General features: G+C 36.5%; 1 protein-coding gene across 3 annotated transcripts in view; it reads left to right on the top strand.

Annotated features, from left to right (window-relative positions):
* LOC120529671 (pituitary adenylate cyclase-activating polypeptide type I receptor-like) overlaps window positions 1–23,497 on the top strand; it is a 262,708-nt gene that overhangs the window by 154,928 nt on the left and 84,283 nt on the right. For all 3 annotated transcript variants that reach the window (XM_039753681.1, XM_039753679.1, XM_039753680.1), the window contains exons 4-6: window positions 14,803–14,910; window positions 17,874–17,983; window positions 22,981–23,078. In XM_039753681.1, coding sequence (XP_039609615.1) covers window positions 14,803–14,910; window positions 17,874–17,983; window positions 22,981–23,078 — 316 coding nt within the window. The remainder of the gene's footprint in view (window positions 1–14,802; window positions 14,911–17,873; window positions 17,984–22,980; window positions 23,079–23,497) is intronic.

Here is a 23,497-nt window from a genome sequence, read left to right on the forward strand (position 1 = left end):
TTAAAGTCCCAGCCATATTAGTACTTAAATAGACCACAATAGACTCTTAAACACCATATTTCTGATCTAATGAATAGTTTTCTTTTTTACAAAGGTGATGGCATCAGTGGGAAAATGATAGCCCACACAGAAAAGAATAATGTATCTCCATTCACAGTGGGACCAAACAGATATTTGGTTCTTCAGCCTCCTTTCCACGCAATTTACACCACTAAAATCTCCTTCTGTTGACTGGATGTATTACTCACCTACAAGTCTTTCATGAACTAGACCCCAACCACCAGTGTGATTCTGTTCCTATTCATTCTTCTCATCTCACAGTCTTTCTCTTGCTGTTTTTCTTCCGGAACACCTTCCTACCTGCCAGGTGATTCATAACAGTGACGATAGACCCCTGCCTCATATATGCTGTAGGAAGATAAGTAAAAAAAATCAAGGTAAATAAGATTTGAACTGGCTTTTATATAAGTAACATATACATATTTTTAATATAAAGACCATCACAAAACATAATCACAAAAAGGACTTGGCACGATACCTTGTTGATCTCTGAAAGCCCTGCTGTTTCGTTGAAGGACATGCGTGTGTAAGATTCAGTGGCAGGATGATGTGCAACCTCTTGCTGCATCCAAATGGTGCAATCTTTCGCCTTTACGTCCTGTGCAGCTGCGTTGTTCTTACGTGTGACTGGGTGTTTCTTGCAGGAAGGGCTTCTGTTCTCTTTCTTTAATGTAGAACCCTCATCCTCATCTGAGTTCACCTCTTTGTGTCGTACCCTATCTCAATTTCTTTTACTTTGGTTAAATTCTTGAAAAAAGAGCACTTGTTTTGTTATATTTGTGTCTTTTGTGAAAGTGTTTATTTGATATTTGGACATCAGTCTTCACACATTATACACTTCAAGTCACCATTTTGTCAGTTATTGGTAGAACATGAAAAAGTTTCTGTTCTGGTTATATGTTCAACATTTCTTGCCTCGCATTTCCTGTCATCCTACATTTATACAAATCATTGTAGACACAGAGCACACATGAAGTGTATGTGTTCCAAATAACAATATATTATTTACCTTATACAACTCCAGTCACCTCACACCCAGATACACAGACTTGAGCTAGGAGAACTTGGTGTATGACTAAATCTGTGTCAGTGGGGGAAGGGATAGCAGGCTGCCTGCTGCCGGTGCTGATCGACACATTTGCAAAACAAAAGACACTGATGAGGCAGTGCGAGGGTATTTAAAGTGGCCCGGAATTACGATTTTTTTTTTATAGGCTTCAGGGATTCTTGTGTTAAAGACAAATGTTGCTTCACCTTCCTTAGTCTTACCATACATTATTAAATTACCATCCTCTAGAACAGTGTTTCCCAAACTCGGTCCTGGGGACCCCCTGTGGCTGCAGGTTTTTGTTCCAACCGGATTCTTAATCAGTGACAACACCTGATAACACTGATTTCATTTAATTATCTGGTATTTTTTTTTCTTTTATTCGACATTGAGAAAAGCACAGCAGCATGATTTTTACATTTATAAGACATTTATAAATATTTGTGCTTTTGCTATAGATTTAAATGCTTAACTCTCTTTTGTTGATTTCATTATACTTTGCCCTTTCTCTTTGCAGTTTTTCCCCATTCGTTGTATCTTAATAATGACAATTTAAAACAAGCAGATCAGACACCCAGGCAAACAACACTGAATAATCAAAGGCTACAACTACTTTAGAGTCAGACCCACTAATTAGTAAATAATGGATTAATTAAACAATTAGAACACCTAGAAAAGTAGAATGAAAATCAAGATGAAAATACTGTTAAAAAGAAAACAAAAAACATTCCTATATAACTACTTGGTACATTTTAATATTTTTTTCGCAAACAGTTTTCTAATTTCTATATTAATTCCCTAAACACAGAACTTGGGAAATATCAGTTCACTTAATTAGCCCAGGAGTTCAATTAAAAAAAGAAGCTGGTTGGATCAAAAACCTGCAGCCACAGGGGTCCCCAGGACCGAGTTTGGGAAACACTGCTCTAGAAGAACACACTTTAGGCTACTGAGGACCATATACTGTAAATCCAAGTGTCAATCACACCACCTGAAATGTATGGCAGAATGCAAATGAAACATCTACTGTCCTCATCTTTTTATTACAAGTGTGCTTTATTTTTACCTTTTTATTGTATGTCACATGTTCATATAGAAAACTACTGTTGTTTCTTAGAATAATAATTCTATACATTTACACTAATAATAAAAACCGACAAAATAATAATAATTAGCAAGTTTCTGTATGATTTATTCCATATTTTAATATATAAATAAATTAATGCAATTTCTGATTCCCCTATATATGTATAAGAATATGTAATATTCATAGTTGAGCTCACCGTCCAGTCTTGTTGCTCTAATATGTTAACAAATTCCAGCAGTGGTGATCTCACAGCATTTAGTACACAAGGTTGCCATTTGGATTCAGCTGTGCCCCAAAGCTCTTTCCAGCTGGCACTTACATGCATCTACATGTACATTTACAATAAAAATTGATTGACAGGTTGTGATCTCCTTAGTATTTGGTGTTGAAGCCAAATTGTGATACAGTTCACTTTTCTGCTCTGTGGTGTTCTCTAGCAAATTTTAGTGAAGTAATTATTGGTTTTTTTTGGATTGATATTTACATTGCAGAAAATTTGTATTTTTATAGTTCGATGTCAGTTCAGGTAGATGAGTCTGATTCTTCTGTCTGTTGTAATTTTTCACCAGTAAAATGAATAGGATTATATTTATTTAAATTCTAGAAAAGAAGTAATGCCTACTATGTTTATGAATGGGGTGACACAGAAGGCTGCTGTAGCTCCCACACCTCGCTTCTGTACGGACTTGGGCTTGATTGATTGTCTTCTTAGAATCTGCGTGTTTCTTTTGGTATCATGTAGACACTCTGTTTCTCATGCATTCCAAAGATGTGTATAATCAGGGTCATTCACAACTCCATATTGAGCTGGTGTGAGTGTGGGTATGGGTATGTGTCTGAGTTTGTCTCGTTATCTAATTATTCCCCTTGAAGCCTGAAAACCATGAGGACTGATTTAGATCATTTATGTTAGGTAGAATTCCTAGTGGGGGTTGCCCTCAGGAGTTTTTTTTGTTTGTTTGTTTGTTTTTACTGTCCTCCCTGGCTATCGGGCCTTACTTAATTCTTTGTTAATTGGTATTGCCTAATTTTTATATTTTTTCTTTTTCATCTTGTAAAGCACTTTGAGCAACATCATTTGTATGAAAACATGCTATATAAATAAATGTTGTTATTGTTGTAACAGACCACCACCTCATGCACCCCAGGGGCCTGCACTACGTGCAGTACTATCCAGTTATGGGAGATTCTACCTCTCAGTGTGCCTGCAATGGAAAGACAAGGCAGATGGATGTGCATCCCGGACCTGGTGGTTTGCCATCAGCCATTAAGTTGGTGTCGGTCACACTCATGTATGTGTATGCCCACATACATATCCTGGGAATGTGAAAAACATAAAAGTTATATAATTTATGTACCCAATGAAGGCACTACACATTTCTGTGTACCAGGTATGTTTGTACATCATTTTTAATAGCTTTTTCCATGAAAGTTTTACATTTTACTATTATTCTTTAGTTTGATGATTTTTTGTAATCGTGTTTGATCCATAAAGCTTCTTGTTGTATTACATGCTATTAATGGAACAATATTAAAGACTGGTTAAATTTGATTTTTCAACAGGTTTAATGTAGCACAATTTAAGAAGCAAAACAAAAGAAACACCATGGTGATTTCACCACCAATTTGCTGATTTCTGAAAATTAGTACTACTTAAAATATAATTTGAAACTTACAGAATAAGAAATTTACTCCAAAGGCAACAAACTCCACTTGACTCCAGCAGAGACTATTGTTATTGCTTTTCTTTGAAAGCTAATAAGAGGAGATTTATAAAAAAATAAAAACTGCACCAAGACATATATAAACAGAAACTAAAATGATTACCATTCCTGTGGAATTTTGTGTTTTCATTTCTTAAGAAATATTGTATTTAAATCTCTCTAAAGTGTCTGTCGTTGGATTTTGAAGATGCCTCCCAGTACATTCCTGCATCCCTGTTTTGTAACATCTAGAAATAGAATAGACTGCGGATACTTTTAGGGTCACCTATTTAAGAAAAATTGAATTGGCAATGAAACTTGCATGTTTAATTAATAATTAATGAAACTATACTAATTCTTGAACAGTGAAATTCGCACCCTTGACCTTGAAAGAAAGGCATTTAGTAAACAGTTGCCACAAGAACGACAAAGAGTGATTGAAAATGTTTGAGGCAGCCATCCATATAATTTTTCCTAGCTGCAAAATTGATTGAATTGAACAGACATGTTCACAGGTATGAGTCCAGAACAGAACTGACTTGCTGCCTTAAAATGGCAGCCTTTAAATGCAAGTAGAGGAAGTGATGTCATCAGGGCCGGAACTGGAAGTGACGTCAGCAGCAGCACTGGAACCGGAAGTGACGTCATCAGCTGCCCCGGAACTGGGCGAGATTTCCCGAGAATGGTCTGTAAGGAATCGAGAGAGAGACTCAGTGCACTTTGCCGCCACCTGGTCAGGCATGGAATTACTTTTATTCAGGCCCTTTAGTTATCTCCTAATCACGCGTGTGTGACACACTATATACAGAAACCCTTTTATCTTCGTGTATTTTCATCTAATCCGCAGTGCCAACATAGAGACTACAATTCCCATCAGGCAGCAGAATTGTGCTGAGGCTAATGAAAAGATGAGGTTTAAACTTAACTTGCAAATTTGGGATCTCATTTAAGTCAGCAGCTACAGCATTTTCTTCTCATCTAATTTTGATTTCATTTTTTGTCTAGTAAGTTTCATCACGGGTTATCTTTAGCACTTTTGAATTTCTAGAAGACACTTTTCCACTTACATATTTTCTTTTGAAACCTTTTCTAAGATATTTATGGGTTAGGGTTTATGGTTATGCCAAACCTTTAAAAAAAACTTAAAAATCAACAAAAACTACATTTACTGAGTTTCATGGTTGTGAAATTTCTTGTAAAACGAGTTTACCACCAATTTCACAAGACTGTATGTGTCAGGAAACTCAGCTATTTTGTTTATCATTACTATATTTTTGTGATGTTATTTTACATAACCTGCATTGTGAGAGTCAGACTGTTGTACAAGGACAGTGACAGTATGGTAGCTGTTGGTCAAACTTGCAGATAAGAATATAATTGTACTGTGTACACCTAACAATACACCTGAAATAATCTAATAATGCTACATTTTTAATCAGAGAATATCCAAATACATTATGAATTGTGTATTATGAAAAAAGCATCTAAATATTGTTTCAAAGTGCTATAGAGCTAAGCTGAGATGAAACAGAATAAGGTATGATTTTTTTAGTGCATGCTGTTGTTTTGAATATTAGATTAGATTAACTTTAATATTGTAAAAAGAGAAAGATGGCATTACTAACTTGTACAGTTTCAAGTTGGTGGACATTTAGTCTGTTTTATGATGAGATGGTAATAATTTTACAGCTTTGGGATTTGTAGCAATTTTAAATCAACGTTCAATCATCTTTATTATATCATCTCTGCTGCTGCTTTTTAATAATACAAATCTCAACCCCGCCATTTACAACCTTCCTACTGCAGATGCTTTCCACTGTCCATGATTACTGGAACATGTATTAGAAAATCCCCCTTGTTCTCACATTTCAACAGGCTTCCAGCAGAAGATAGCTTTGAGAATAGGTACCTACAGGTATTCCAAGAGTATGTACTAGTATTGTACAAGGTTGGGCAGTGCTGTAGGAATAAAATGGCAGAAACCATTCAACTGCTTAGTAACAGAACTGGGGCAAGTGTACTGCATGCCTGATACAAACCTGGAAAAACGTCTTGTGCTCAGCTGTTGTAAATGTTTTATAAAAATAAAAAAAATCCTCTGGTTACATAGAGTGTCTTTTGTAAAAGGGTACAATCCTAATTTTTGGAAGACTAATACAATGTGAATTTCTATGCCATGGCATGTACATACTTGAATCATCAAAATCAATTTGCTGCTGACTGCTTGTTATGTTTATTCTTCATGGAGATTACCAACATGTGTTCTCTAAATACTTGAAGGAATTAAATCCTAAAACCAACATTTGTTCAAAGGCTGTCAAAAAGATAAGGATTTGCTGAGAAAATGAAGACAGAAATATTAAGGTCTTTACAGGGAGGTTTTGAGTTTTTTATCCAGCTTGATTTCCAATGCTACTAGAAGGCACCATTTTGGTTTAACTATAGGTGTAGCATGGCCTCAAAATTTGGGGTAGCCCATTTGCAAAAAAAACCCAGAAAATTGTATATTTTTTTAATATGAAACCTGAATATGAATATGCCATCAGGTGTATTTATGCGATACCAGCACCTGAACCAATTGCAACTAACTGCATTTTCTAGAACTCCACTAACCTGTTTAGGGAATATTCCAAGTACTGTATATTAACAAACTGCAGAACTACACATCTCTCCCTTCTGTTTGCATAAACTTAAACAATTTCCCTTTCGTACAAGCTTTAATGTCAAATTATATTAAGGCATAGTGTTGCAATTGCTCCTCTGACATTGTAAAACACAATCAGTTTCTTATTCGTCTCATGGTTGGTCCAGCTTTGATTTTCAAAATATTTGAGTATTTACTCAAGCCCACTCTTGACACATCTTAAAAACACATCACATATACCCGCAACTGCAAATAATTTTGTCGTAAATTGTCTTTCAATCTAATATTAGAGTCTATAATTGAAATGAATACTTGTTGACAGTACTTTAGATTCTCTTCTGTTGTACTTTCTTCAGCGGTCTCTCTGGGCTGGTGTTGTACAGTATTGAGGACTTAGTCAATGAATCTGGCAGGTGCACTCTGTTTAAATTTCGAAAGTAAAGATACATGCTCTGCTTCTGATACTGCAATGAATTTGCATGCAGAGAAATCTTTCATCTCCATCTATGTTTAGCTTCTGCTGTTGCAGTTATCGGAGACAAAAGTTAGCTATAATCTAAATGACCATAAAATTGTATCTTTTTAGAATACCAACAATGTGCACATATCCCAACAAACTTAAGCCATTGTTATATTGTCACTAGCAAATGTAATTAGGTAAACTGTACTGGTTAATGTATGATGCAAATTAAGGTTTTTTTTAAACTTATGTGTCATGCAAATATGAGTATTGGATTTTATTTTGGAGGGCCAGCCAACCCCTCCAGGCCCTTGATAAATTAAGCCCATAGGATTCATTTTGTGATCTTGTGCACACATTTGGCAAGAAAACAAAGTGCAGTGTACATTGTTGTAACACTCGTGCTTTCTTAGTCCAGGTCATACTGCCTAGAACAACCAGGCTTGTGCAGGGAAATGGCTACATAACCATGCATATCGACAGTTACTGTTAAGTGTTTTTAAAGGTCCATCATTATTCTGATTGACTTCTTAATACATGATGCATTTTAGTGGGTAACATATCAAGATGGCATATCATATCATCCTCAAGATGGCGCCGACTGTTGAGGCACGTCGTCAGCCGCTCTGGCTTTTTTGTTTCTTATTAGTCCTGCTTTTTCCTCGGCTTACCTGTTCCTGTGATGCTCTTCTTGACTCGATCATTTCTTATGATCGCCTCACCCTTCTGGCTCTTCGAACGAGTGTGGGGATTTCTCAACATCTGACCCCTGAGTTCAGTCAAGCCTTTGGCCGACTGTTTGAGGAAGTCCCAGCTTTCCTCATCACTGCCTACGGCTTGGCCGGTCGCCGATGGAAACGCCGCCGCCGGGGTAAGCGCGGTGGCATCAGGGCTCGGCTCCGAGCTTCCCGGATCCTCTCTAGGAACAACTCTCCAGGCTCCCAACATGAGGTAATGTTGCCGGAATGCCATTTGCCCTCGGACGCTCCGATGTACCTCCCTGCCTCGCTCCGTCACCGCCGCCGGGGGGTGAACTTTAACAACCTACGCCGTATCATGACAATATCAACCGCCACGGCTGGTACGTCTCTGTTGACGTCCTCCCAGCCGGTTCGTTTCGCGCTGATAAATGCCAGATCGGTCGTGAACAAAACTTTCATCCTGAAAGACTTTTTTCTTTCTAATGGCCTGGATTTTTTATGTACCGCTGAAACCCTGGTTTTTACCGGGCGAGACGCTCCCACTCACTGAAGTTTTGCCTCCGGGATGTTCCTTTATCAACACGCGAGCGCGCAGGCGGTGGCTTATTGACCTTATTTAAATCTGATTTTATTTGCAACCGCCCTTCCTTTCCCCTTTCATTTTCCCCTTCAACTTTTGAGCTCAGTATGTTTGAACTAGTCTGCTCACCACCGCTGCTGTGCACACTCATTTATCGCCTCCAAAATACAATAAGAACTTTTTAGATGAATTTGCAGCTTTCCTGGCTGATATTACCTGCAGATATGATCGCTTCCTTTGTTTGGGTGATTTTAATGTCCATGTCTGCTGTCCCCTTAATCCTCTAGCAAAAGACTTTCTGGACATTATTGACTCCTTTGGTCTCTCTCAACTAGTGAACAGACCAACACATGGACAGGTTCACACACTGGACCTGGTTCTTTCTCGGGTCTCAGAATCAGTGACTTGGACATTCTACCTCCCAGCTTTTCTGATCACTCGCCTGTTCTGTTTAATCTGGATTTGGTCTCTGTTGAGCATGGTAAATCCACCACCACTCGTCCCTCCCGTGTCATTCCCCCCTCTGCTGCTGAAGATTTTACAGCTGCTTTTTCACCAATCTCCACATCATGTGAATCCACGGATGCTGATGTTTTATTGCAAACTTTCCACACTTCCTGCTGTTCTGTGATGGATGTCGTAGCCCCACTCAAATGGAGACAATCCAAAGTCAAGCATGACCCATGGCTAAATGAACAAACTCGCTCCATCAGGCAAAACTGTAGGCGGCTAGAACGTAAATGGAGGAAAGATGGTCTCACTGTTACCTTCGACTGCATGAGTGACGCGTGGTCCCAATACCAGAGAGCGGTCAGAGGTGCAAGGAACCGTTTTTTCGCTGACATCATCTCAAAAAACTCTGGCAATCAACGTGTCTTATACAAAACACTAAATGCTGTCCTCTCTCCAGCCGTAACTGTTTTCTCTGCTGCCTCCACTGCTCTTTGTAATCAGATCCTCACGTTTTTTCTGGATAAGGTCACGAACATTAGATCCCAGATCTCCATTTCTTCTTCTGGCTCTGTTGATTTAGCCACTCCTGCGCACGGTTCCCTCACCAGATTTGAACCTATTTCGCTCCCCCATCTGGAAAAAATCGTTGCCTCAATGAAGCCTTCGGGCTCTCCGGACGATGTGGTGCCGTCCAGACTGCTGAAAGATGTGTTTCCTGTGATTCGATATGATGTCCTAAAGATCATAACTAGTAGTCTATCCTCGGCTATAGTTCCTCATGCTTTCAAACACGCAGTTGTACATCCAATTGTGAAAAAACCTGATCTTGACCCTGCCATTCTTTCCAATCTTCGTCCAATCTCCAAGCTACCTTTCTTGTCAAAATACTAGAAAAGTAGTTTATGAGCAATTAACTCATCACCTACAGGACCATCAGGTAATGGATCTTTTCAGTCAGGCTTTAGGCCCCAACACAGCACAGAAACGCGCATTTACGTGTCCTAAATGACGTCCTTTTGGCATTGGACTCAGGATTCCACGTGGTTATGGTTCTTCTCGACTTATCTGCTGCTTTCGACACAATCGACCACGACATCATGATCTCCGACTCAATCCTGGGCTGGTGTATCTGGCTTAGCCCTCGACTGGTTCAGGTCATATTTCTGCAACAGGACTCTCAGAGTCATGCTAGACGATTTTTCATCTGAATCAGTCCCACTCCCATGTGGGGTTCCCCAGGGTTCCATTTTAGGGCCACTACTTTTTTCAATCTACATCCTGCCTTTAGGTGCAATTTTTAGAAAGCATGCAATTTCATATCACCTATATGCTGACGACTGCCAAATTTATTTCTCCCTCAAGCCAACTGACTCCACCAAACCTCTCCTCGACTGCCTATCTGACATTAAGGACTGGCTGGCTGTAAACTTCCTTCACCTGAACGATTCAAAACCGAGGTCATTGTTTTTAGTCCCGACTGCAAACAGGCTCCACCCCTTGGCCTCGTTTCTCTTCCCATTCCAGTAACTTCGTCTGTCTCCAATCTTGGAATCAAAATGGATACGTTCCTGAAAATGGATGCTCAAGTCAACAGTACAGTAAAATCCTGCTTTTTCCATCTAAGGCGAATCGCCAAACTCAAGCCTATTCTTTCTAACCACCTCCTGGAATCAGTAATTCATGCATTCATTACGTCCCGGCTTGACTACTCTAATTCCTGCCTTTTTGGTATCAGTAAAGCCACACTTTCTAGACTGCAACTGGCTCAAAATGCGGCTGCAAGGCTTCTAACTGGAAGTAGCAGAATCCAACACATTTCACCAATTTTGAAAACCCTTCACTGGCTGCCGGTTAGATTCAGAATCGATTTTAAGATTCTCCTCCTAACCTATAAGGCATTAAACGGTCTAGCCCCCGCCTATTTGAGTGTTCTTAGATCCACAGATCAGCTGCTCCTAACCGTTCCCAAGGCACGTTTTAAAGCTCGTGGTGAAAGGGCTTTCTCCGTCTGTGCACCCAGGCTCTGGAACTCCCTGCCCTTAGTGGTTAGGCAAGCCGCTTCAGTCGCCACATTCAAATCTCGCCTAAAACGCACTTCTTCACATTGGCTTTTAATTCTTAACCTGTTTCATTTTCCACTTGTCTTTTGCTATTTTCTCTATTTTATTTGGTCCCTTGACCTGTTTTTAGTATCTCTGTTTTAATTCTCTCTTAATGTTTATTTTTAATATTTTGCTTTTAGTCCTGCTTGTTGTAACTGTACAGCGCTTTGGTCAGTTGTAATGCTGTGTTTTTAAGCGCTCAACAAATAAATATGGTATGGTATGGTATGGTATATCATGTCATCTGTATATTTGTCTTAAACCATAAAGTCAAGCTAAACCAACAAAGTATATTCTGTCAATGAACATAAAACAAGTACATTAGCACAGTGTTTAGTGCATAATACATACAAAGACAGAATGATTTAACTTCTTTCTTTTTTATTCTATTCATAGCAAGAGAAAAGCTGACATCTTACCTGAAATGACTGAACTAGTCCTTGAGAGGAGAGAGCCAGCTACTTGATCTGAATAGCAATGAAAGAGAGTCCTTCACCACTGCTCTTAACTTCATTCCACACAAAGCTACCCAAGAATGATACTATGCCTGCAACATTGCTCATTTACTCAACACATGTATTCTATGAAATAGCATTCTGCTGCCAATAAAAGAAGCTTGTTTTGTATTGGAAAATGATGTTGTCAAGTTTTTGTAGTAATAGTGTTATATAGTATTGTTACTTAGGAAAGACTGCAGTCCATGGTTATCTTCTTCTTATGTAGCATCAACAGATAAAAAAATGTTTCATTTTTATTCTGCTGCTCAGCAAATAGTTGTGCTTACTTTGCATTCTCCTGACAGTTTTTATTTTTTATAGTCCTCAACTGAACATCCATCATTTACTTTCATGAGTTGTTAAGAGGAAGATTAAGGAAAACAAAATGCAATGAATAACAGAAATATCTCATTAATATTGTGTCTTGTTTGTAGTACTCAAGGAAATAAATCATTCTACTTATATGGAGGCAGTAGTATTAATAACAATTATTCATTTACCCATGCAACTAATGCTTACAGAATAATAATAATAATAATACTAGGTAATTATCTGTACTGCAAAAAGAAATTAACACAAATTAGAAAAATGTATATTATACTGTGTTTTTAAATATGTTTTTCAATGATCCCTACTGTATAACAAAGCAATCTTTAATTCCACAGTATGTGTTCAGTTCCTATCTGTTAAGCACTGGTCCTCCATTTTGAGCTGTTTGTCACAATTCCAGGAATTTCTTTGGCTTAGTCGTCCCCTAGTGGTCATAAAAAGAAAATTATTTTTATTTGAGCCATTATTGCAATAATGTATCCTAGAAACAATTGAAAATAAACTTAGTTTAGTTGGTTTATAGCTATATATCAAAATGATAACAGTATTCTTACTAAATTTAACATAAACATGAGTCTGTCTTTTCTTATACAGTAAGTTGCTGCTAATGATTCAAACCCAATGTGAAGGTAAAACCATGAATCTCATAAATTATATTAGGGCAATCTTCAGAGATTTCTGAAAATGTTAACACTGTATGCAGCTTACAAAGAAATCGGGAAGCCGAAATAGGGTTTTTAGTAAAATGTTAAGTAGAACATTTTTCATTTAAAAAAAATAAAGTAAACACCATAACAACCAAAAAATGGTCCTCCACATCTGTTAACAAGAAGCAATAACCTAGTTTTTAAGATTAGTGTTATGACTGGTGTGACAAGTAAACCTCATTACTGCTAACTACAATGCTTATTGACATACGCATTCCCCACTCTTACTGTGATTTTGGTGCTCTGGCATAAACATTCAGGGATTGTTACTCTCGCATCATTAACCAAAGATGAGGCTGCTAAACGATGACAGATCCTTCTACTGAAAGGAAATCAACAGATCATCCTGTCATACTGGAATGGGGACCATACACTATTTAAGAATTTGGAGTATTTGGAATAATAATGAAAATATAATAAAAACAGACTTGTTGCATAAATCCATTAGTTCTCCATGCATACTCTATATTATGGGGTTCTCTATGTTTCTTTTTTTATCAACATATGGTGAAAAATGGTGCATTCTCATCTGGCAAAATGTTACTTATTAATGGGTTGTTTTTTCCCAGAAAACCTAACATTTCATATCACACTCTTTCTAGTCCTTCCTAAAGTACTAAAGGGTCTTTCATTTGGCCTGCAATGCTTCTGCCTTTTTGACAGAGACAACATTAACGCTAGCGCACCACCTCTTCCTCTGCTGCAAACAAAGGAAATGTGACAAATGAGAGGAGACCATTAAGTCCTTCAAGTGTGTTTGTTTAGCTAACAGCTAAGCTGTTTGAACATCTTATACAAATATTTCTTAAAGGATGTCAAGGTTTCTGCTTTGACTACATGACTTGGTAGTTTTTTTCCAGATTCCCACAACTCTTTAGGTAAAGAAGTGCTTCCTGGTTTCAGTCTTATATGCATTTTTCCAAACCCCTGTTCTGGTCTCCCAGGTATATTCACCTTATAAAACAGCAATTCTTGTTTTTTTTTTTATTATCTTTATCTCTGACATGTCCACAGCAACTCCCAAACTCACTTTGTGTTTTACAGACCACTAGTGGAATAGAAAAATCATGTACACAGCCTGCTGAATAAAATTAACATTCCTTTATTCTAGGAGGCTTCAAGCACATTATCCTCAAGTGCCATGTCTTCTAAGTGAAGTAACCTGTGCTTGGTCACATTCTTTCCTTTAACCTGGCTTTCATTTACATATTTTTGCATGATTATCACATCCAAACGTATACAAATTCTGATGTGTTTTACATTTTGATTTGCCTTTACTTCACAAGAAAGTTTTAAATATTTCATTAAAAATATTGATATGCACAATAAAGTGAGAGTCACGGTAGAATTTTAAGCACTTTAGCATCTATGGATGAAAAAATTACACCACTGTAGGGTGACTTTGTTCCAAAAGTGTGATTTGAAATAACCCAAACCTAACCTTAACTACTTCTAAAGATACGGCAAATGTAGTAAATGCATTAATGTGAGGGAGAAATACAGTTGAGTCTCAGGTTTTGGCAATTTCGCAATGAAGAATGAGACCATAGCACCCCATAATTCTTCTGAATTTTGAAACAGGATATGGAACAGAAACTCTGGCAAAGAAGGCCTGGAAAAGTATTGCATCATCTGATTAATGTTTTTTTTGAGGAGACATGCATAAGGATGGACATTGTGAAAACTCCAATAGCATACAAATTCAAGCTATAAGGTACCAACAGTGCAAAGAATTGGGAGAATAATGGTATGGCATGTGTCTTATATGACACATTTGACTGCTATAGAATACATATAAGAATAATTTCCTACCTGGTGTGTTCTTTCATTGTTGTAGTCACACATTTGTAAACACCTTTTTCATAAGACTAATTCTTCATTGGATAGTAAAGTCTTTTGAATGTTTAGAGGAATATGACAGCAGACTAAGAATAATACTGCAGCCTACTTAATCACTGTTTCTCACATTAATCAGATGTCAGAGAGATGAGATGAGAGGCTCAGAGACCCATCTCCATATAACTGGCACCAACTTGGTGATACATTTGAGGAGTTCAACGTCCCCACACTGAAAGTTTTGTGAATTGCAAACAACAGTCTATAATGATTTTAGGCTTTTCATATCTCACAAATGGGACCAACTCGCTGTTACAAGTGCAGATAGGTTCATCAAATAAACTGGCCACCTAGTTTAATATATATTTTAAATTAGCATCATATCATACTGTTAAGAAGTACATTTTTCAAAGCATTAGGCATTGCTTGTCAATGTATAAAAACACAGAAATTATAATAAGCCTGCAAACATTATGAAAATGTGATAAATGTAGTTAAGCATAGTCTATCCAATTCAATAATTCTCTATTTATTTGTAGTTAGGTTGATCACAGACTCAATTTCATAACATTTGTCTTTCCTTTTATTTCATAGGGTGTCCGACAGAATGGGACAATATTACTTGCTGGAAGCATACTACTATTGGGGAAGTTGCCAGTGTTCACTGTCCAGGGTTTTTCCGAATAATAAGTTCAGAGGATGGTAAGATAAACCGTTTGTGAACCAAGAACCTTTCTTGGTTCTTTTATATTGCATTCCATGAGTCTTAATGGCCTAAAGTCCTATTGGCCTTAATGAGCTGTTCTAACCAGCTTATTAAGTATCATTACAATATGCTATACACAAAAAAAAAATGTATTTAATTAGGGATGATATATTACCTACTATGCCTGCCCAGACACTATGTGGTCTGGAAATTACTTAGGCTGTACTTAAAGCACAAAGCTTAAGATTTTACCATTCAACATAGTTCAAAATACAGTATATTCATGGATTTTCTGTTTATCATGAGGTATCAGTCTCTGCTTGATATGCAGTAACCCTTAAGCACTTTGTTAGGGGCAAACCAAAGGCAAGACTGCACAACTTCACCATGAATGAGATGCAAGGAGTTTGTGGATTACAGCAAGGCCTCTAGCAGTAGACAAACAATCTGAGAAAACAGCAGGTAAATTAAAGAGTAAGCTTTATTACTATATAATGAAACCTTAATTGGGCCAAGTATCTGAATTTCCCAATGGGATTAATAAAGCTTATCTAATCGAATATTAAATAAAGAAATTGCAGTAAGAAAACGAAAGATTAAAGTAATTCATTAAAACCCTCACACCCTCCCTTTTATACAAAGCATGTCATGGTCTACAATGGTCTAAGACTAATAGTTTGGATTATGAGCACTTGCAAAGAACCATTTAAAATAATGTGAGGTTTCATTTTTTAAAACATTCCTGGAATGAAGTGTCATATGTTTAAAATCCTCAAGTGTGCAGTATCATTGACATGTTTAAAGAATGTGCAACTAGCAGATGAAGCTTGTCACTTATTTGTGTTCAAATGTACAGCATTTGGGAGGGTACAGAATTTTGTTCATATTTACATATTAGGATAACGTACTCTTGAAATTATGTGCATTGTTTTAATTTTTATAGACACTAACATTATGCAGTAAATCGTTTAAAAGTTGAATTTAAAACAGTTGGGCATTAATATGGCACCAAATTATTCACCAATGAAAGCCCACATGGCAGTATGCACGCAGTTTGCTTGGATTCTGCTTCTTGAGTGCTCTTGGAAAGAGGTGAGGTTATAGAATAGCATATGAAATTTATCTTGCTGCTAACACTCTAGAAACACTCAAATAGATAGTAATTTAAGTCACTGAAAGATCATTAAAGATTATGTTATCATTTTTTCAACAACCCAGTTTTACAACCTGTTAATTAAGAGAAGAAATCACAAATAATAAAGCTCAATTCAGTCAAAGGTACCCTCAAAACAGTAAAACCGGCATCGTGTTTTCCTACCTGATTCAGAGAGTTGTTTGAGTAGAGAGCCCAGTCTGAAGTGGTCCCTCATACTTTATATATTAAGACAGCAGAAAAGGCTGAACAGGAATCTGATGTGGTTGTTGCAGAATAGCTATAATAACCTCTTGCCAAATTACAAGAAACATCTTGAACTCTTCCTCTCAGAGAGAATATTTTTACCAGTTTTGCATACTATAAGACATCCATCCATCATCCAACCCGCTATATCCTAACTACAGGGTCACGGGGGACTGCTGGAGCCAATCCCAGCCAACACAGGGCGCAAGGCAGGAAACAAACCCCAGCCAGTCCACCGCAGGGTGCACACACTCACATACTTGGGACAATTTAGAATCACTAATGCACCCAAAGGAAACCCATGCAGACACGGGGAGAACATGAACTCCATGCAGGCAGGACCCGGGAAGCGAACCCAGGTGTCGCCCCTCTTTATGAACAGCAAACTCAAAATGTTTTAAATCTTTTTTTTTATAGGTCAAAGTATCTCCGAAACACACCTCCACTCTCATTGTATTGATTGAACTCGAAGTTTGCTAACTCCTGACTCCTGACTAGGAGTTCCAATAGTTTTTCCAACCTTCACTGCAAATATTTGAATTATGTATTCAATATGTACAAGAACAATGCAATAATGTGTATGACATTAGTTAAACCAGAGTGTGTTTGTCCTTTATGGTAAGTTAGATGAAGATCAGACTATATTTTGGGACAAATGTATACATACATGCAACAGTTCACAGACTTTTTCTTGGTGCTGCAAGCGTTCCCTTTTCAGTTCTTCTTTTTTATATTTTCATATATGATCTCATTTGCAGAGTCAAACTAATTTGTTTTCCTTAACTTTTTAATTGCATGCACTTCATGGAATGCTTCTGTTGTTTGCTTCTTTTTATTCAAATGATATGCATGTTTTAAGATTTGCACCTTTCCTTTAACGTATAAGTGTTTATTTTTTTTCTATTATGCCCTTAAGCCTTTAATGCAGTAAACATTTAAAAAATACATTTACCAGGTTTGAGGGAAACATACTTTACAATTCATACCAATTTTAATTTAAGGAAGGCTCCTGGTAGAGGAATAGTCCCACCTCACATATAAGGGAAATGGTAGACAGGTAGAAACATAGAACTATAGTAATAAGAACCCAGGGATCTGATCATATTTAAGTTTTTATCCATTTCTGTGAAGTAAGTTAGTTAATCCAAAATTATTTATCCCTCTCCCTGATTTCAATATTGCAAGATTTGTTGTTCTCTTTTTGGAAAGTTCTTCAGTTACAGCTTTCACTATAAAAAAGCTCCATTTTCACGAAATACTGCCGTACACGTGAACTTTTCAACTTTTTGCATACTTGTTCAGTCCTGCAAGTCCCTAAACACTCCATTCTGAGCTCTCTGAACCGTTCCCATCATATTGTTTATCTTTGGGGTTTAGCTTTTTAGAAAATATTTAGTAGATTTTGGTTTCTGATCTGTTTAAAGTTATTAGTTTGCAGATTTACTGCCATTACTATATTGTTTATTGGTAGTGAAAACATTATAATTAATAAAAGAAATTGTTTTGTTTATAATCCCAGTATATATACATAATGCTTGTGTATATTTATGATTCTTTCAGACCTGGGTATCATTAGCCGAAATTGTACTGAAGATGGCTGGTCAGAGCCTTTTCCACATTACTATGATGCCTGTGGTATAAACGACAGTGAAAATGAAACAAACAGCCAGGTATGCTTTAACTGAAATTCAGTTTGACTAAGTCCTTTCATTCAAGATGGAATCTACTGGTTTGGCTCGTTTTTTGAAGTATGTGCAGCAACTCTTTATGACCACTGCTTCTCCATCATAGTGCATTCAAAACAATTTTATGACAAAATAATTTAATTTCATTAGCCTGTTTTTCTTTGAGATTGTATTATATCAAATATTTGCTTGTGATATGCATTTTGTGCAGAAATACTGACAAACTGTTTTTATTCTTTTTTCCAAAAAAAATGTCAAATTAATTTTTCTGTTAAATAAAATTCCCCGGGTGGCACGGTGGCGCAGTGGTAGAGCTGCTGACTCGCAGTTAGGAGACCCAGGTTCACTTCCCGGGTCCTCCCTGTATGGAGTTTGTTCTCCCCGTGTCTGCATGGGTTTCCTCCGAGCACTCCGGTTTTCTCCCACAGTCCAATCGCATTCGTGATTCTAAATTGTCCCTAGTGTGTGCTTGGTGTGTGGGAGTATGTGAGTGTGTGCCTTGCAGTAGGCTGGGGTCCTGCCTGGGGTTCGTTTCCTGCCTTGCGCCCTGTGTTGGCTGGGATTGGCTCCAGCAGACCCCCATGACCCTGTAGTTGGGATATAGGGGGTTGGATGATGGATGGATGGATAAAATTCCCCATGCCCTTGTATTTCAAAATTGGCAGTTACTAGTAAATCTTCTAAATTTGATCATTGAAGTTTCTTGTGTTACACTGGAAAGGTTTTGCCCTTGATGGTAATTTAGCGTTTATAATTTTTAATTGCCATCTGAAGAGCTGACACTGCTCTTTGGCTCCACTATAGCAAACGTATATTTACATTCAGTGCGTGTGAAGATGGATGAATGAATAGAAGCTTAGTTATTTTAAATTTAATTAATTAATGTTTAACTAATGTTTAACTAATGTTTAATTTTAATGCATGCCTTACAGTAATATATTTTTCGGTTTCAATCACTGTACACACTGTGAAACTTTGCTTTTCCTTTACCACTACCTTTTTATTTCCGTAGTCTCTTTACTGTTTTATTTCTATTTTTAATTTTCCAAGTGTTTTATTTCTAATTCTTTTATTAAATTATTCATTTCCTAGGCAAGTCTGTCCTTCTTTATCTCTGACACAGTATGCAAAAATTACAAATATGCTTATGTAATCATATTGTTCCAACTAAGGTTTAAGGATCTGGTATACCATGACTAGCCACAAGATGGCAATAGAGACAATGATTCAGCCACATTTTATACTGGCCCTTTGCTGGTTTTATAATCTTCTTAATGTTTTTGAAAGATGTTCTTATTGTATTTTATTTATGCCCAAATTTAACTTTCACTATTAATCTCACATGGCAGTATCTCAGAAAATGTGTTTCAGAAAAAAAAAAAAAAATCTGAATTTTTAATGAGTTTTGTCTCAATGAGTTTTGTCAGTTGAGTCTTGTCATATTATTAATACTTACTTTGATTTACTTTTCTCCTTAATGTTTGCCTCTATACTCAAAATTGTTAATAGTAATAACTTGTTATATATGTTTATCCATACATCAGCATTGTATCTCTGTATCCCTTGCAACTTTGTGACCTATGTAGCCTGGTCGGGCATTTATCCACTATGAGGGCTGAACACCCTAATGTGAATGGTGAGGGTCAAAAAAGCTGACAGTCATGTAATATAACAAGTATTCTATTAGTTTTGTTAACATTTAGTCATGTATCCCGTCATCTTCACATGCATATACACTTTTAACTCTTTGGTATAAAATGTGCAGTGTATTCATGTGAACAGACAAAGAGATCCAAAGGTATGTTTAACTTTGGCTTGATTATTTTGCAAAAATGAGTGAGACAGTGAATACATTGAAGTCATCATAAATGTTCATAGACATCAATATAACTACACATTAGCTGAATTTTGGTACCAAGTTGGTACTGATTGAAAGTTAAATTTATGACCTAAGAAAGTAGAACCAGGCCATGAATTTTGGCCGTCCAATGGAATCTTTATGCTCTTTACTGTGTTTGTGTGCTGTTTCTGGAAGTCCCCAAATTTCCTTACACTTTCCCTAATGTACAGTACATCTTACAATATCTTAGAATAACTGACAACTTTAAATTAGCTCAGTGTGTTAGAGAATGTATCTGTTCTTAGCTCATCTTTTTTGCTTCGTGACAACAGTAATTGCTTGATCCTTATTATGTAATTCAGAAGGACACAAACAAGCTCTTTTAACTCATGCTCACTCTTTAAGCAATTCTTAGTTTTTCATTACCTACTGTTTTATTTACATGTTTTATATCTATATAAACTTCCTTAAAACATTGTCTCTCTATGCCTGCATTTCTTAAGACACATCTTTTGTCTTAAGCTTTGGAGACTCTGAATAATGACTTGCTTTGCTATGGCTTGGAAGTCATTATGTTCTTTTAAGCATTGCAGCTTGGAGACCATATTGTATTGTCTTTGTTCGTATGGTTTTATTCAGTGTTTTTATGTCACATTTTTTTAAGTTATACAACACATTAGTTAAGCTGTCTGCTATTTTAAACGTCCTTTACAAATAAATTTGATTTGATTTGATTCCTTGATGTTACTAAACTATTGAGCTACCAAGAAAACAAAGTTTCAAATAATGAGAATTAGCATAAGAAGTTCCACAGTCCAAATAACTTTGTTTTAAACCTTTTTTTAAGATTCAATGAAAAAATAAGTACAATAAATATAAAGAGGTATGTTCATAACCCAGTCATAAAAAACTTCTCATCTATGTTTATACATTCTCTGTAGCTAATTTAACATTATTATTAACTTGCTTGCTGAGAATGGCTTTTACACTTTGTAGTCAAATTTTATTCGAATAAAAGCGATTCAAATACTAGAAAGGCTGGTTTTGTGTCCATCACTGCCAAGACTGGTTCCTTCTACCTATGACTTCTGTATTAAAGTAAGCAAGTTAATAAAATGGATGAATAGAAAAAATAATGTTACTTAAGTTAAAAGTTTACAAGTGCATTCTTTTTATCATTCTGTCTCTCCTTGATATTTTACATGTGAAATGTACATTACAGAAAGTGTAATAAAAATGAATAAATGCCTTTGGTTACAGTAAATAAAGAAAAGATCATTGTTATACAGGACTTGAAAATACAAAATTAAACACCTTACTAAATAGTATTTAATTAAAATATCTAAATCATATGTAAAATTAATATTTACATTACAATGAAGTCATGTTAACTGTATTGTCATTTGCAGACAGTACAATGATATTTATATGTTTGTGTCTCCTCAAAACAGTAAACAAATAACTAGTATGCAGTAGTTAACATGTACGATATAATATATACTGTATACATACGTTGTATATATATATACATACAAGACCAGTAACGGAGCACTGCACGATAACGTGCAGCGAACACACTTGACTTGAGCATACTGTGTTGACCGTTGACCTTGACCTTCGTTGACCGTATATATGTACCAAATTTCAGGTCAGTATGTCAAATGGTTTGGGAGCTGCAGGTGACTGTAACGGAACACTGCATGCATGCTGCCGAGACTTGATTCTACAATAAAATAAAATAAAAAGAGCAATAATTCCAAAACTCTCCGCTTTTAATATAAAGCTGTAGTGCAGAGTTTCAGTGTAGTATATGTGTACTAAATTTCAGGCTACAGGTTATTTGATTTTTGACCTTGACCTTCCTGGGTTAACCTTTGACCATGGAGTTCAATCATTACTCCAGTAGACTTCATGTAGTATACAAGCTGAAGCCCACAAATTGTGATCAACTCCAAGCACTAAAAGGGAAAGAATGGATCACCCAGTCAGGATATGGCCCAGAAACTGATATCTAGCATGCCAGAGAGAATTGCAGAAGTTTTAAAAAAGAAAGGCCAACACTGTAAATACTGACACTTTGCATAAATTTCATGTATTTGCCAATAAAAGCCCTTGAAACTTTTCAAATGTTTATAATTGTTCTTCAGTATACCACAGAAACATAAAAAATAATCAGAAAAAAAAAAAAATATATATATATATATTATATATATATATATATATATATACTGTATACACATATACACATTATATATAAATGTTTGTTCTTATGGGGATTGTCCTTGAATCGGCTGGTGCAAGTGCCAAAGGCCTAGTTCTGTTTGCCAGGAGGGAGGTGTGAGAAAAGCAGCTGAATATGATGAATGAGGTTTTCAATGATCCTGTTTCCCTTTCTAAGGCAGTGAGTGTGTTAAATATGTTCTAAAGAAAAGGCAGATGGGTGCCAATAATCTTGAATTTGAATGAAGCAGGTGCCATAGCAGGATGTGATGTAGCCATTGAGGATGGAATCCACTTTTCACTTGTTGTTCACTTGTAAAAACAGATGGAGAACTGTGTGCTTCTCTCAGATGTTTTGAGGAAGTAGAGGTGCTGGTTAGCCTTTTTGAACAACAAGCGAAAATTGGCAGGACCCACTTTAGTTTGTTAGTTATGGTTGTTCCAAGAAATTTGGAGATGCTAAACCTTTCTACAGCATCTCCTCTGGTACAGATGGAAGTATGGACCTCTTTCTGAATTCTATGACTAACTCCTTGGTTTTGCTGATATTAAGCGTGAGATTGTTGTCCTGGCACCAGTGAGTCAGCAGATGGACCTCTTCTCTGTAAGCATAGCAGTAAAGCACACATTAAAGAGCCTACAGAGTGACGGTTTGGCACATTTAGTATACAGTGAGGCTTTGTGACTTGGTCAAAATGACATGTATTTCAAACATACATTTTTGTTCTTCTCACTCACCAAAAGCCTGAGTTTCCTAACCCTTCTTCATGCAGTGCAGATAGAAAATGTGGTTTGTACTATTGGCAAATGATTAGAAATCAATAGAAGTAAAAAAGATTGTATTATTACCATTTCAAAAATTGTACTTTAATGAAATTTTAAACACTTAATATAGTCTTTCTTATTTTTGTATTTTGTAAAGGACTTGTATTATGTGTCAGTGAAAGCACTATACACGGTTGGATACAGTACCTCACTTGTTTCTCTGACGACAGCTATGGTGATTCTCTGTCGCTTCAGGTAAGTAATGTCTTGGCACCTACTGTAATTGTTTATTCCTTTCCCTATTACAGTATCTTTCTTAATTTAATTAACTGTTGTTCAGATTTACTGCAAAATATAAAATAACAGACTTTTGCTAAAACTGTGTACTTAACTAGTGACATACATTTGAAAAGAAAAGTAAAAGATGCTTTAATGGAGCCTATCTAGAACACTTTAACAACCCATTCTATAAATGCAGGAAATGTGTTCCTGCCTACAAAAACTAGATCCCATGAACAGAAAAATAAAAGAGACATCAGAATTGAAAAGAAATGGTAAATACTGTATATATGAACAAAATAACCCCATGATTGCAACAGGCTAGGGTTCCAGCGACACCAAAAAGAGGCTTCATCAATAAAAACCTAAAATTCTGATATTTCAACTTCTCCACA

Source organism: Polypterus senegalus, chromosome 5 (genome assembly GCF_016835505.1).
Source record: "Polypterus senegalus isolate Bchr_013 chromosome 5, ASM1683550v1, whole genome shotgun sequence".
Lineage (NCBI taxonomy): Eukaryota > Metazoa > Chordata > Cladistia > Polypteriformes > Polypteridae > Polypterus > Polypterus senegalus.